The 12,834-nt window shown below is 44.0% G+C and overlaps 1 protein-coding gene across 3 annotated transcripts in view; it reads right to left on the reverse strand.

Annotated features, from left to right (window-relative positions):
• LOC144683833 (2-Hydroxyacid oxidase 2-like) overlaps positions 1-7,660 on the reverse strand; it is a 40,779-nt gene extending 33,119 nt beyond the window's left edge. For all 3 annotated transcript variants that reach the window (XM_078547315.1, XM_078547316.1, XM_078547314.1), the window contains exons 1-2: positions 7,578-7,660; positions 2,025-2,172 (exon numbers count right to left, since the gene is read on the reverse strand). In XM_078547315.1, coding sequence (XP_078403441.1) covers positions 2,025-2,155 — 131 coding nt within the window. In that variant the 5' untranslated portion in view covers positions 2,156-2,172; positions 7,578-7,660. The remainder of the gene's footprint in view (positions 1-2,024; positions 2,173-7,577) is intronic.
• Positions 7,661-12,834: the final 5,174 nt, after the last annotated feature.

A 12,834-nucleotide genomic window follows, 5' to 3' on the forward strand; every position in this document is an offset into this window, starting at 1 on the left:
ATGTCCTCATTTTCATTGGTAGGTTATATAAAATAGAAATTTGTGATATGTAATTCTTTTTTTTCTTTCTTAGTTCTGTATTGGTGTATTGATCGCTTGTGGCCAAATAGCTAACTGATGGTAATATATACTCTGCAAGCCTTTAATATGTTAAAGACATTCCATATATCCAACACAGTGGACCCTGAAATTACGTCAGGGGATATATAACTGCTTCGATCATTCATCAAAAATTCTTCTCTTCCATTTTAGAGGAGGCACAACCTAATTCAAATGAACGTGTTAACACAACCACTAAAATGTCAGAGAGCAGCCTCAGATAAATAGACAAGTTGCCCTTCCCTAACACAGAAGAAACAGCATTATTTTTCACCTGTGTTCTTGTATCATCCTCGTGCTGTTCATAGCATTGACGAGGCATGAGTGGGTACAATTCTACCCACAATCTGAGGTCAGAGGTGTGTGGAAATTATAAACTAAATAGATCAATAAGAAAACACTCCATAAAGAAAGTAGAAGAATGAAAAGAAAGTTATGCATCGAGCATTGTGAACTCCATGAAAAATTGATGAGGAGTTATACTGTTCATAGACAAAACAGAATTAACCTTGCTTCATAACCAAGGTTCTGTAAGATTACTCATAATAGAATAATGATAGGCGATTATATTATAAAGTTCTGCTGCTCTTGAATTATTTTTGCACTTTCATATGTTTCACATATTCCAGGCTCCAACTTCAAAGAGGCTGTGTTGTACTGAGGTTAAGTTAACAAAAATGTTATTGGTTGTTGGCCCACGTTCTGATGTGTACCCCTCAGACTGTTCCATCGGGCCCTCCCCCTCCGATCTGTGCCCATCAAACTGCACCTTTACTCCTCCTGTCCTCCTGTGGAATGCTGCTGCAAAATGGCTGACCTTCCACCCCACCAGCCCCTTCAACACTGCCAGCTTCCACTTGTCAGGGATCTGATCACCCATGTCCCCCACTCGCCACTGGCTTCATCGTCAAAGGAATGTTTAATCCCGTTCACCAGCATGTAAGTTATTCTTAACAGGCCTCTTAACTATCTCAATTGGCTTGGCGCCACATTGATGTGGGTTGGCTGCCTCACAGACTTCTGCTGGCCGTTCAATCTGCCCGTCCGTTCCTGGCTGCAGCAGCAACCACAGGCCGCCTGTGGAGGGGCTATCCCTCCCCACCCCCCCACCCCCCCCCCCAACAGCACCCCCAACCCCCACAGACCCCTAACATTGACAGAATCATTGAAAAAGCCATTTTTTGGTTTGAAGTAAAAAGGTTGCAGAGAGGGCACCTGCATTTTAAAGCGCTTTGTCCCGTATTTACCTAGCTTTACAGCCTGCAGCGCTGCATTTAAGCTGGAAGGCCTCTGATTGGTGCTCCAGCTTCGAGAGTTGGCCCGCCATTCTTAATTGGATGGTAAACACCCCCAACCCCCACCCACCCAAACATAAGATCACAATGAGTGACTGTTTCACAAACAGTGCAGGCTTGTGACCCAGAATTGAGCCTGGCCATGGGGTTCAGAGGCCCGCAGAGACTCTACTAGTAAAGCTAACAAAATTTTATAGAACTCATCCAGCTGAAAACTGAGATAATCTGTATTCTTAAGCTTTGCTACTAAAGTAGGTGGATCATGTTGAAATTAACACATTGGTGCCTAAAAGTGGAAAACATCTCTGCACACTGAAACAGTCCGGGTTAATGGTTGGAGCTGCGCACATTATTTCAAAGTCAGGCCAATTCCATTGATAATCCATCTACTAGCACTTAAAAGCATTTTTAAAAACACACAAAAATGAGTGTCGATCGCAGTTTGAAATTATTGCGAATTTCTTTTTTGAAAGTGACTGTATCATGCACAATTTTCAAGAAACATAGCCCTGTCTTGTTGAAGGAACTAGGAGTATTCATTGATGCCTTTGTTTATGGCCTAGGAGTAGGGTTACATTTGTTATAATAAACTGCAGCATGTACTCAAAGAGCTACATATAACACACAAACCTTTTAAAGGCCAGCAGGTTCCTGTCTCTTGATTCACAGTCATCTGCACCTCCAGCATAGAAATCCCATACTGCTAAAGGCAAGGAACATTCAGCGTGGGCTTCAAAATCATCTAAGCAAATCATAGACATTGCCGGGGAGGGCGAATCTTGGAGAATGAGAATATAAAATATTTCTTTTAATCGAACAGTAATAAAACTTCTCCAGATACTTACAGTTGTTACATAGTTTCATCCCAAATTCTGAAATGCCCTGTTTAATTCTGTAAGGTCTTCCACCCCAAGTAAGAACAGGAACAGTCTTCTTTAAACATGCAGATCAGTTGCTGATTGAGTTTAAAATGCTATCTTAACTGATGGCCTGATTTCCTATTCCTACCCACTTGCCAGGCAGTGATTCCTGCCAGGTTCAGATGGGAGTCAGAGCCTTAAGTGAGGCACAGGAGTTAAAATCTCTCTGGGCTTCTACCTGTGAGCTATAAATACAATTCCATTTAGTTGCCCCAGAAACTCAGCCCAAGATGAGTAAGTGGTTCCTGCACTTTTCTGCAGAACCTGGAGCAGTTTGAACACTGTCCACACCTTCCGTCACAACATTGGCAAGGTGGTATAGTGTGAAGCCCACTTCCTCAAATCAAACTGGTTCATTAAGGCTTTCTGTTTCTAAATACATTTTCAACAGATAGAGTCTTGTAGTGACCTTGAGGATATCTTTTTGGACTTGAAAGGGAGAAGCAGTCTGGTTAATCATTGCCACCAGCCTAGAGGAAACTTTCTGACCATGATTCATGACAAATCTTCGCCAATGGGAAAATAAGATTTTTTTTGTGCAATGGATGCAACACATTGTTCTCAATATCTCCCTAATCACCCTTCTGGCCTTATGATAGGCTGGACCAGCATTTATCCCTGCAGCAGCTCTTAATTAATTTAAAGAAGCTTCAAGCACAACTTTAAAGGCTTATTGTTTCACCCGCAATAACTCTCCTTTCCTTTGCAGTTACTTTAACAGGGTGTTTTCTTGTGAAGGAGCAGGTGCAGGATTTAGCTTTGATTTCTCTCCAACTGGTCATAGTCATTGTCACCTTCATGCAATCAGGCCATCAGATTTAGCAGCCACACTTTGCAGCTTCATCAGAATCATGCCCAACATAGCTAAGAATTGTTCACTGATAAAGGTTACTGGACAATGATTTAAATTTCTCAGCAACAATAAACAACACAACTTGTAACAAAAGTACATGCAAACTATTCACTAGTATACGGTCAATTCTGTTGCCATGACCCCCCAGGCCAATTCCACCTAATTGGCGCACTTTGGAAAGTGATGGGATTTGTGACATCTCTGAAGTGATAGACCTGATCTATTCAAATCACCCATAACGTAAGAAATACGATGGACTGAATTTTTTCCTCCCAACACTGAGCAAACCTGTGTCAAGAGGCCCAAAGTAGAGGCATGCAGGACTGCAATTTTAAACTTACCTATCGATTTCTGTTGGACACTATTATCCTCAGGGTGGGAAGCGTGGAGGGTCACGACCCATGCTCATGTAAAGTGATGTTGGGGCCGCCATTTAAATATTTGCAACATATCCAATTTTTCCTAACAGGAGGCAGTGGCCACGACTCCAGCCTTCACCCAACTCTCAGCGACCAAAATTCCGGGTGAATGGGTTGACTTTCTGAAGTCAGGAATGCGACATTGGGAAATGGCCCGACACACGCTTCCCAAACCGAAGGGGAAAAACCAGCCCAATGAGTTTTAAAATCATTCTAATGTTAGTACTTTTTTAAATGAAGGGAAGACAAGCTGTACCATAGTTGTTTTAGTGATAGAAACTATATAATAAACAATTTTTGTCTTAACTTTTAATCATGTGTCCCTTTTCACATGACAATGCCCCTTCTTTCTACTGAAGTGATCAAAATGAGTTGGGTTCTTATTGTTAATTTATTAGTTGATGCTTTTTAGAAGAAATTTTCATATGCTATTGCCAGGTTTAGCTGGGTAATATTTACCTAGTGTTAACTGGGTTACACTGGTATACAATATTCTATTTACAAAGAGAAGAGGCAAACAGGGCAAATTGAATTAGATGAATTGATTGGTAAAGAATTGCTTACACATTACATATAATTTTTCTGAACCCACCCATTAAGTAATGTTTCACCACCTTTCCTAATCATTGACTAAGAGATCATCTAACCATTTACAAAAATCTAATGGCTGTATAATGTGAAAGTTATGCTCTTTTAACACAAGATTTTAAAGACCCCACCTCTTATGTGAAAACAACAATGTTTGGTGACTAGGTAGCCTAATTTGGCTACTAAGAAGAAGGAAAGAACTCATATTTATATAGTGGCTTTCACATCCTCAGGAAATCTCAAAGTACTTCACGGCCTATTAAATACTATTTTTCCAAAGCATTGTTACTGTTGTAATATAGGCAAATGTGGCAGACAATTTGTGCGTAGCTAAATCCCATAAATAATAATGAGATAAATAGCCAGTAATCCTTTTCTTTTAGTGATGTGATGGAGACATAAATATTGGCCATGCCATTAGAGAACTCCACTGCTCTTTTGTGAATAGTGCCATGGGAATTTTTACATCCAGCTGAGAAGTAAGCTGGGGCCTCAGTTTAATGTCTCATCCAAAACACCCATTTGGGTAGAATCAGACTGTTGTTAATGACCAGCCTGGAACATTTGATCAATTATTTACAATGTTTTCTGTGTACAGTTACACACGTAAGCCCCATCATTCAGAAAGGAACACAGGCATGGTATTGCATTTCATTACTCTTCTGAATTTTAATGGAATTTAAAACTGCTGGTGTAATTTCTGTTGTTGATTTTCAAATTAAGCTGGTAACAGTGGACATATGAGAGTACGATGGAATGTAATTGAAGACAGACTGTTTGATCTAAGCACTAGGCAGCTGGCCAGGTGTTTGAATCAGCAAGTTATCCTCAATTACAATCTACTATAAGACAATAATGTTCAGTATTAAGATTCCTTTCTATACAGCATCTAAAATAATTTCTGCAGTTTTGATTATGTATATTCTCTCCTGTGTTGTCCCTTGGCCATATAATCACTGCAATCTGAGACCTGATGAGTGACCTCCCCAGGCCACTGAATCACCAGCCACAAGGCAGACAAGAACAGTTCACTGGTGACTTTACTGTTAACTTCTCTTCTCTAATTGTAGGGAAGTACTTGCTGTCCATTTGGTGTTCGCTCACTGTGACATGACAGTGCCCTCACAGTCAGGAACTCAAAAAACTTGGGAAATCAAACCTGCATATTGGTGCCCCTAGTGTGATAGCTATTTTAATGTTGTGATCTTGTTCGGGGGCCCAATAACCCAGGGCTGGATGACACAGGAAATCAATGAGAATTATGATGATGTTTTAAATCATCTTTACATGCAATGCCTTGTTCCTACCATGAGAGTTTCACAGACAGACTGCCTCAGGACAGGACCTAACCAGTTTCCTTTTTAGAATTCTTCCATGGGATGTGGGCATCGCTGGTGAGGCCAGCATTTGTTACCCATCCCTAATTGCCCTTGAACTGAGTAGATTGCTAGGCCATTTCAGAGGGCAGTTAAGAGTCAACCACTTTGCTATGGGTCTGGAGTCACATGTAGGCTGGACCAGGTAAGGACAGCAGATTTCCTTCTCTAAAGGACATTAATGAAACGGACATTATTTATGGCATTAATGAACAGATGAGTTTTTACAGCAATTGATGGTAGTTTCATGGTCACCATTACTGAGGCTAGCTTTCAATTCCAGATTTTATTAATTGAATTTAACTTCCTCCAGCTTCCATGGTGGGATTTGAACACATGTCCACCAAGGCATTAGCCTGGGCCTCTGGATGACCAAAACATTGTGGATAAGATATGTATAAAATCCGACATTAAGATGTAGTGCGTCACCTGATCAAATAAGGAGCTTGTTAAATCTTTCCTGTGAACTATGTAGACTCATTGTATTAGGATATTCTCATTCAATTTGGAAACAGAAGTAACTATTTACTTGGGGCTTCCAACCAGCAGAACAGGATGGTACTAGCCAGTTTGATTGGCAGCCCTAGATGCTAACACTTCAACAGGGAGTCAAGCCATTAATTCCATTCCCGGAGATTGAGCAATAGAACAAGGAAACACTCGTGTTCTGAGTCAATTGGTAAGCTCTGCTGAGAAAGGCAACCAGGCCCAATGAATACCTTGGTCCAGTTCAGTGATAGGGCCGACCAGAATAATGTGTTATTTTGGTCACTAACACCATGCAACATGTTTTTTGTTCTTTATCACAAGGAAGGGATGAATAAGTTAAAAGAAGGCAAGATTTACTGCAGGTTAGTCTGCAAATTAACTTCCCAACTGAAATGATGATTCCAATTTAGCCTTGTATCCCTAAAGTCTAAACTATCTGCCTCTTAGAAGGTTGGATTGTGCTGGAGCGAGTTTATGGCAATAAATTGCTATAACATAGTTCCCTTCTTAAGCCCCACTTTCCCCCAGTCTCACACACTATGGTATGATCTAGTACAGGTAAGGAATGCAAGGTCTGTTTATAGGAGAGACCAGTGACTCTGAATACAAGAAAGTATCAAGGCCGGACCAAAATTCCCCTTTTCTGATATACCCCATTCCTACCAATTAGCTTTGGCTCAGAGGAAGCACTCTGACCTCTGAATCAGATGGACTATATAGGCTGATAGTCCAGTGCAGTGCTGAGGGAGTGCAGCACCACTGGAGATGTCGGAGAACTTCACTTGCATAGCATTGTTTCTAGTGGCGCTGGACTTACATTGATTCCCAAGGGCATATCATTGAAGAATGCCAAACAGGCTGGGCAGTTAGTCATCTGCAGCACTGCCTTTCCGCAGGGAATTGATGTGAATATGTGTACCACTAGTAAAAGCAGAGATACTTGAATGAATTTCTCCCCTGCCATCTTTCAGATGAAACATTAAACCCGATCCCTTCTGCTCTCTCAGGTGAATGTAAGATATCCCATGGACTATTCAAATAAGAGTAAGGATAGTTGTCCTCGTATCCTGGCCAATATTTGCTCCTCAACCAACACCACCAAAAACAAGCTATCTGATCATTTTTCTAACTGCTGCTTGTGGGGCCTTGCTGTGTATAATTTACTGTTGTGTTTGCCTACATTACAACAGTGATTACATTTCAAAAGTACTTCGTTGACAAGGAAGAACAGATGCTATACAAGTGAAAGCCTATATGTCCTACCTGCAATCAAAAATACCTTCCTTTCACCTTCCTCGCCTTTAAAAATAGTACTACAATTAAACAAACATAAAACCACTGATTTACATTTTTTCCCTGAAAATATGGCCTGAAAATATCACTAACGCTTTTCAATTTGATCATAGATATGAGATATGCCTTATTGAATTCATTGTAAATTGCTGCCTCTTATTTTATAATTTATGTTATTTAGGATAAGATAATGAGTACTCTGACTCACGATAGAAGATCCACCATTAAAAAGTGAAAATGCTTACTTGCAAAATCCTTTGTGCTTTTTCACAAGTTGCAGTCTCGCTGTAAATAAGAATAGCACTGATCTGATCCTCTTACAAGAAAGTTATTCATTAATTTAGAACAGAATTATGGTTAGACATTAGTACGGTTACATTAAGTGTGTTCCAAAGCAAATATTTGCAGCAAAGGACTGCATTTCTCATTTCTAAACCAATGGAACAATGTAAAATCCACTGAAATGACTTGATTTCCAGCACTGTAATATTTACCCTTTAGGAACAAACAAATGGTGTACATAATGCTTGAGATATCAAAGGGCAGACACAGAGCGAACAAAAAATTCAAAGTATCCTCCATTACTCTGCAATAAATAAGGTACAACCATGCTTTGAGTAATGGTGCTCACAAGGTACGGAATAAATCAACGAAAGTTCAAACTCATCGTTCAAAGAGGACCAGTTGCATATAGAGTTAAAGCTTTGTTATTTTATATTCAATGCACACTATGAGAGAATGACCCCGAGTCCTAGTTTGGTATATGATTAACTTTGTCACAACTATTCTTGTGTTCAACAGATAAATAATATCAATAGGTCTCCAAGAGTTCGGAGGGGGAAGGAGTCTGGGGGGGGCAGGGGGGTGGTGGGTGAAGGAAGGAGTTCAGAGTGGGGGGGGGGAAGGAGTGAGGGTGGAGGAGGGAGTTAGGTGGAGGAGGGAATGAGGGTGGAGGAGGCAATAAGGGTGAGGAGGAAGTGAGTGGGTGGGGATGTCCAGGTGAACGTGCAAGGGAAGGGTCTGTGGAGTCAATGACTGCCTGCTGGGGAGAGAACTGAGGGTGAGCATGGTAGGAGGTAACGGTGAGAATGAGAGGGCGCTGAGTGAGCTGGAAGGGTGGGAGGCTGAGTGTGCGACGCTAGTGGTACAAGGGACGGTGAGGGTGATTGTTGGGGACTTGGAAGCAGACACAGACCCTGGGGTGGAAAGGAGGAGTTCAATGTGCATGGAGGTGGGATTCTCAAGAAGGTAGGGAATGTGCATATTCACCTGGACATCCTGGAAAGAAAAGGGTTTGGGTTGGTAGGTGATGGTGGGGAGGTGGAAGGTGATGCCAGGAGTGTCCACAGTGATGGGGGAAAGGACATGGGTGACTGGGGGAGGGGTAAGGACAGGGGAGCTGAGCAGAAACTTGACTACGACCATGTTTTTCAAATTGATAGTGGGAGGAGCCTCACGTTGGATGGGCACAGGTGCTGCATGGGAGTGAGATCATTGGGTAGGTGGAGATGCAGGTCAGCTCAGATGGACAACTGGAAGAGAGCCCCAGCAGACGGCATTGAAAATGTTCGGGAAAGCAAGATGAGTGTGATGGATGAAGGCTCCATGTGTATAGGACAGTGCTTGCACGAGGCTCCGAAAGGCCCTGCCACACACACACACTTCTCCCTCCAGAATCACGTGAGGTCCAGCTGCATGCAGCTGAACTGTTAGTGGGGGGGATGCAGGGGGATGACTCACAAAGCCTGTAAATGAAGCTGAAAGACACCATTACACATTATTCAGTGAAAGTGAATATATTTTCAGATTATACAGTGGCAAAAAGTGTTCACCCATGCAACCACTTGTGATCAAAAATTCATAACTTTTCTAGGCCTCCCACTTCTCCTAGGAAGCTGCCCTGACATCCACAGCAGGGGTGGAAACAGCCTGTGGAATGGTTGGCCCTGTTACCTCTGATGACTTTAGCATGAGTCCTCTGGAGAGCTGAGGCCTTGAGGGCTCTGGATTCGTTTGGCTGTCCTCCTGTGGACCAGCTGCTCCCTCTGCGGTGACAGAGGATGAGGTGGAGGGGGCCAGTGGCAAAGGGGACTTGGAGGGAGAGGACAGCCTCTGAGATTCCTGAGTGGATGACCCAGGGGTGTCCAGCTGCTGCTCCTCCTCCCTACGGGTGCCCGAGGGCCCCGGCCTGACTCCTTGAGGGAAAAGAGCACCTGGCATGACGCCGAGGTGCCCCATTTCCCTCTCGCCTTGCAACTGCAGGAACTGACCCATGGCTACCGCGATGGAGTGCAGGTCTGCGCGCATCTCTGCGTTCTGCTGGACCAGGGTCTCCATGAGTCTGCCATCCTTCCCATGGAGACCTCCTTACTTGTACATGTGGGCACTGCTTCACTGGGGAGCAGGCAGATGCACTCCTCTGACTTGTGTGCCACTCTGTTCAGGGCTTCCAACAGCTCTGCATGATGTTCCCCCACCTTCTGCTGACTCTCCAAGATGAGTTGGAAGGCTGACTCCAAAGACTCGTCATCTGACTCAGACCTCACAGATGCCTCTTTCCCTGCAGTCCTCTGAGTACTGGGGAGCTTGGCTGAACCTGCCTCCTCCTGCTGCGGACATGTGTCTATACAGTAAACAGACTGTGAACCTGAGCCTGCTCTAGATCTAGGTCCCACCGAAGTATGTGTCTCTGCGCTGATGCAGGGTGTGGGTAAGCGCTGTGACGGGTCTTCCAGACTGCTTATTTCCAGCTCTTCACTAGAGGAGGTGTCCTCTTGGCTGGAGGTGAGGACCTGGATGGAGCTGAGTGACTGGCTGGCTGAGGGCGTCAGTCACTTGGCAGAGCTCCCTGTGAACCAAAGTAGAGATAATTAGCAAATGGCAGCAGAATCAAAAACAGGAGAGAGAGCACATTTGAGTTGAGAGAGGGATGATGTGGTGCAGGATCCTCAGGTAGGTGTTCGCCGTCGACCTCATCGTCACCACAGGAACAGTCCATGTCCTTACCAGTCAGCGCGATGACATGCTCCTCAAAGTGGGTACGGGGCCTAATGTGGACCACTCTACCCATGATCTGGGACCTCTCCCTGCTGATGTGAGCCAGCTTCTCCTGCATGAAAACAGATGGAGAGATCATGAGCAGGACACATGGCACTGCGTGGAATGTTTGTGTGGTGAGCGGAGCCATGGACAGGATGAGGACACGAGCTCCAGAGGATATGAGCCTGATGGAGATGTGAGGGTATGTATGAGAGTTAGTGGTGTCATCCCTTGAGATGTGAGATCCCTGTGGATGTGTAATGGGTTTGTGAGTGTGTGAGTTGAGAGTGAAAAGGAGAGTGACTTACTGTGGCGGAATGGATGAGATCATTCATCCTCTTCCTGCACTGGAAGGCTGGCCTCCTCTGTGCTCCAGCAGTGCTGACTGCCGCTGCCACCACCTCCCAGGCTGGATTGGTGACTCTGGTGGATCTCCTGCAGCCAGAGCAGGGTTAGGGGACATTGTGGCAGCCTTCCAGTGCGTCCCAGAGAAGTGTCACTAAATTTGAGGGCTGCTGTCTTCTTTGCTTTCGGGGCCATCTGTTGCCTGGAGCAGTCCTGGTCTGAAGACATGAAGTAGGCAGCGCTCTGGTGCGCTTTAAATATGGTGCCCAGAGCGAGGAAGCTAAGGTCACAGCGTGGCGGGCAAATCCGAGCCCCCCACCAGCAATCCGGCGTGTTCCCTGTGAATGCATAATCAATGAGGTGGGACGTGCAGGAATGGGATTCCCTGGCGTGAAAATCCACCATTGTGGCCGGCGGGTAAAATGTCCTTTTTCCCTCTCACTAACGCACTTAGTGCAAATCCAGGTCTATTCCATTCTATGTCTATTGGATGTATACGTAATTACATTGTATAAACCCAGCATTGACTGTGAGTGATGCAATTCTACAAATAACATGTTTGTACCAACTGCTCCCTGTGCTGTTTTACAAACAATATTAACTATTTCATTTCAAATAGCGTAATGTCCTGAACGCTTTAAGTACCATATGTCACGGCATATAAGTTAGGCTGGTATGTAAGACGATTCCATTTTTTCAGTGCCAGGATGCATGTTTAGGTCTATACTCTGCATTTAAGTTGATCCTCCATGTTTCAGCTATGCATATTTAGGGCTATATTCGCTTTTGGAGTTAGCCTGAATTTTTCAGCTTAGAAATACATGTTTAGGGTTATGCCCACCTTATAAGTTGGCATTTGTGATCAAGTAGCCGATATGGGCCATGTTGCCAAGAAGATACGTGGTAGTTTAAGACACCAAAACAGAGCAAGCGGCGCATGGTGACTGACTGAATGGAAATGGGTCCTCCTGCACCAACACTGGCAGTTCACATTTTATAATCGGTGTATAAGCCAACCCCCCCGTTTTTGGAAGGATTTTTCTAAGCTTCAAAGGTCGTGTATACGCCATTTGACCTGTGGTAATCATGAAATAACACTACTCATTGTCAATATCAGGTTACAGACTTAAAACCCACACAAGGGTTGGAATCAACTAGGTTGCATGTGCATGTAATCAATAATAGTACCAGGCTTTTTACTTCCATTTGATTTGTCTAAAAATCATCATTCATTGACTTATGTGTAACACATGGGGTTGTTTAAGTCTTTCAGTTAGAGATGAAGAGGACAAAGTTCCTTCATCACTGATAGAAATAAGGTACTTCACATCAGCTAACCTCAGCTGGTAAAAACCATGGCAACAGCAAGTCTGCCAGAGCATATATGAATAGGATGCAGCCACAAATCCCTTCTCCACGGAGTGCAAGGAAATATTGAAGCAAGGCTCATCAGATTTTCCGACGTTCAGTGAGAACATCCTGTTAATGAAGGACCAACAAGATGAGGAGAATTGTTATTCTCATACATGAGAAACTCCATTCAGCGGTTAGGAGAAAGCTAAGAGAGAAAATGATTAAAAGGTGAGCTAGGATAAGAATATACCATCTTTATATTGTAGTGAAGATGCACATTGGCTAGCTTCATACTGAGGCAAGTGACAGTGCTTGCTTACATTGTTACCATGGAATTGTAGAACATTACAGCACAGCAGGAGGTCATTCGGCCCATCGTGTCTGTGTTGGCTCTTTGAGGACATGATCTTCTCAGCCTGCAGAGGTGGGTTTGAAGGTGATACCGGAAGCGAGATCAGATGAGGGCGTCAGATTGCTTTCCGCCTCTGGGCAATCTTGTCGGAGGCAGGGTCAATGTGGCACCAGCTACCTGTCTGGCAGCAGCGGGTGTCCAATTAGTTCAATCAAGTCTCTAGTGGGTACATTAGTGAGGACTCCGCCAAAATCTTCTTGGCATCGGAGCAGACCCCCTTCTGAGTGCAGGATGCATCGGCTTCATGGAGGCAGCCTCCTGGTAGCAGGCTGGGGTGAGACATAAGAGCCAGAGGCTCCATGTTCAAATGATGTGACCTTGGGAATGAAAGGCCACACCCATGGCCACCACCA

Source organism: Cetorhinus maximus, chromosome 8 (genome assembly GCF_964194155.1).
Source record: "Cetorhinus maximus chromosome 8, sCetMax3.hap1.1, whole genome shotgun sequence".
In the NCBI taxonomy this organism is placed as follows: domain Eukaryota; kingdom Metazoa; phylum Chordata; class Chondrichthyes; order Lamniformes; family Cetorhinidae; genus Cetorhinus; species Cetorhinus maximus.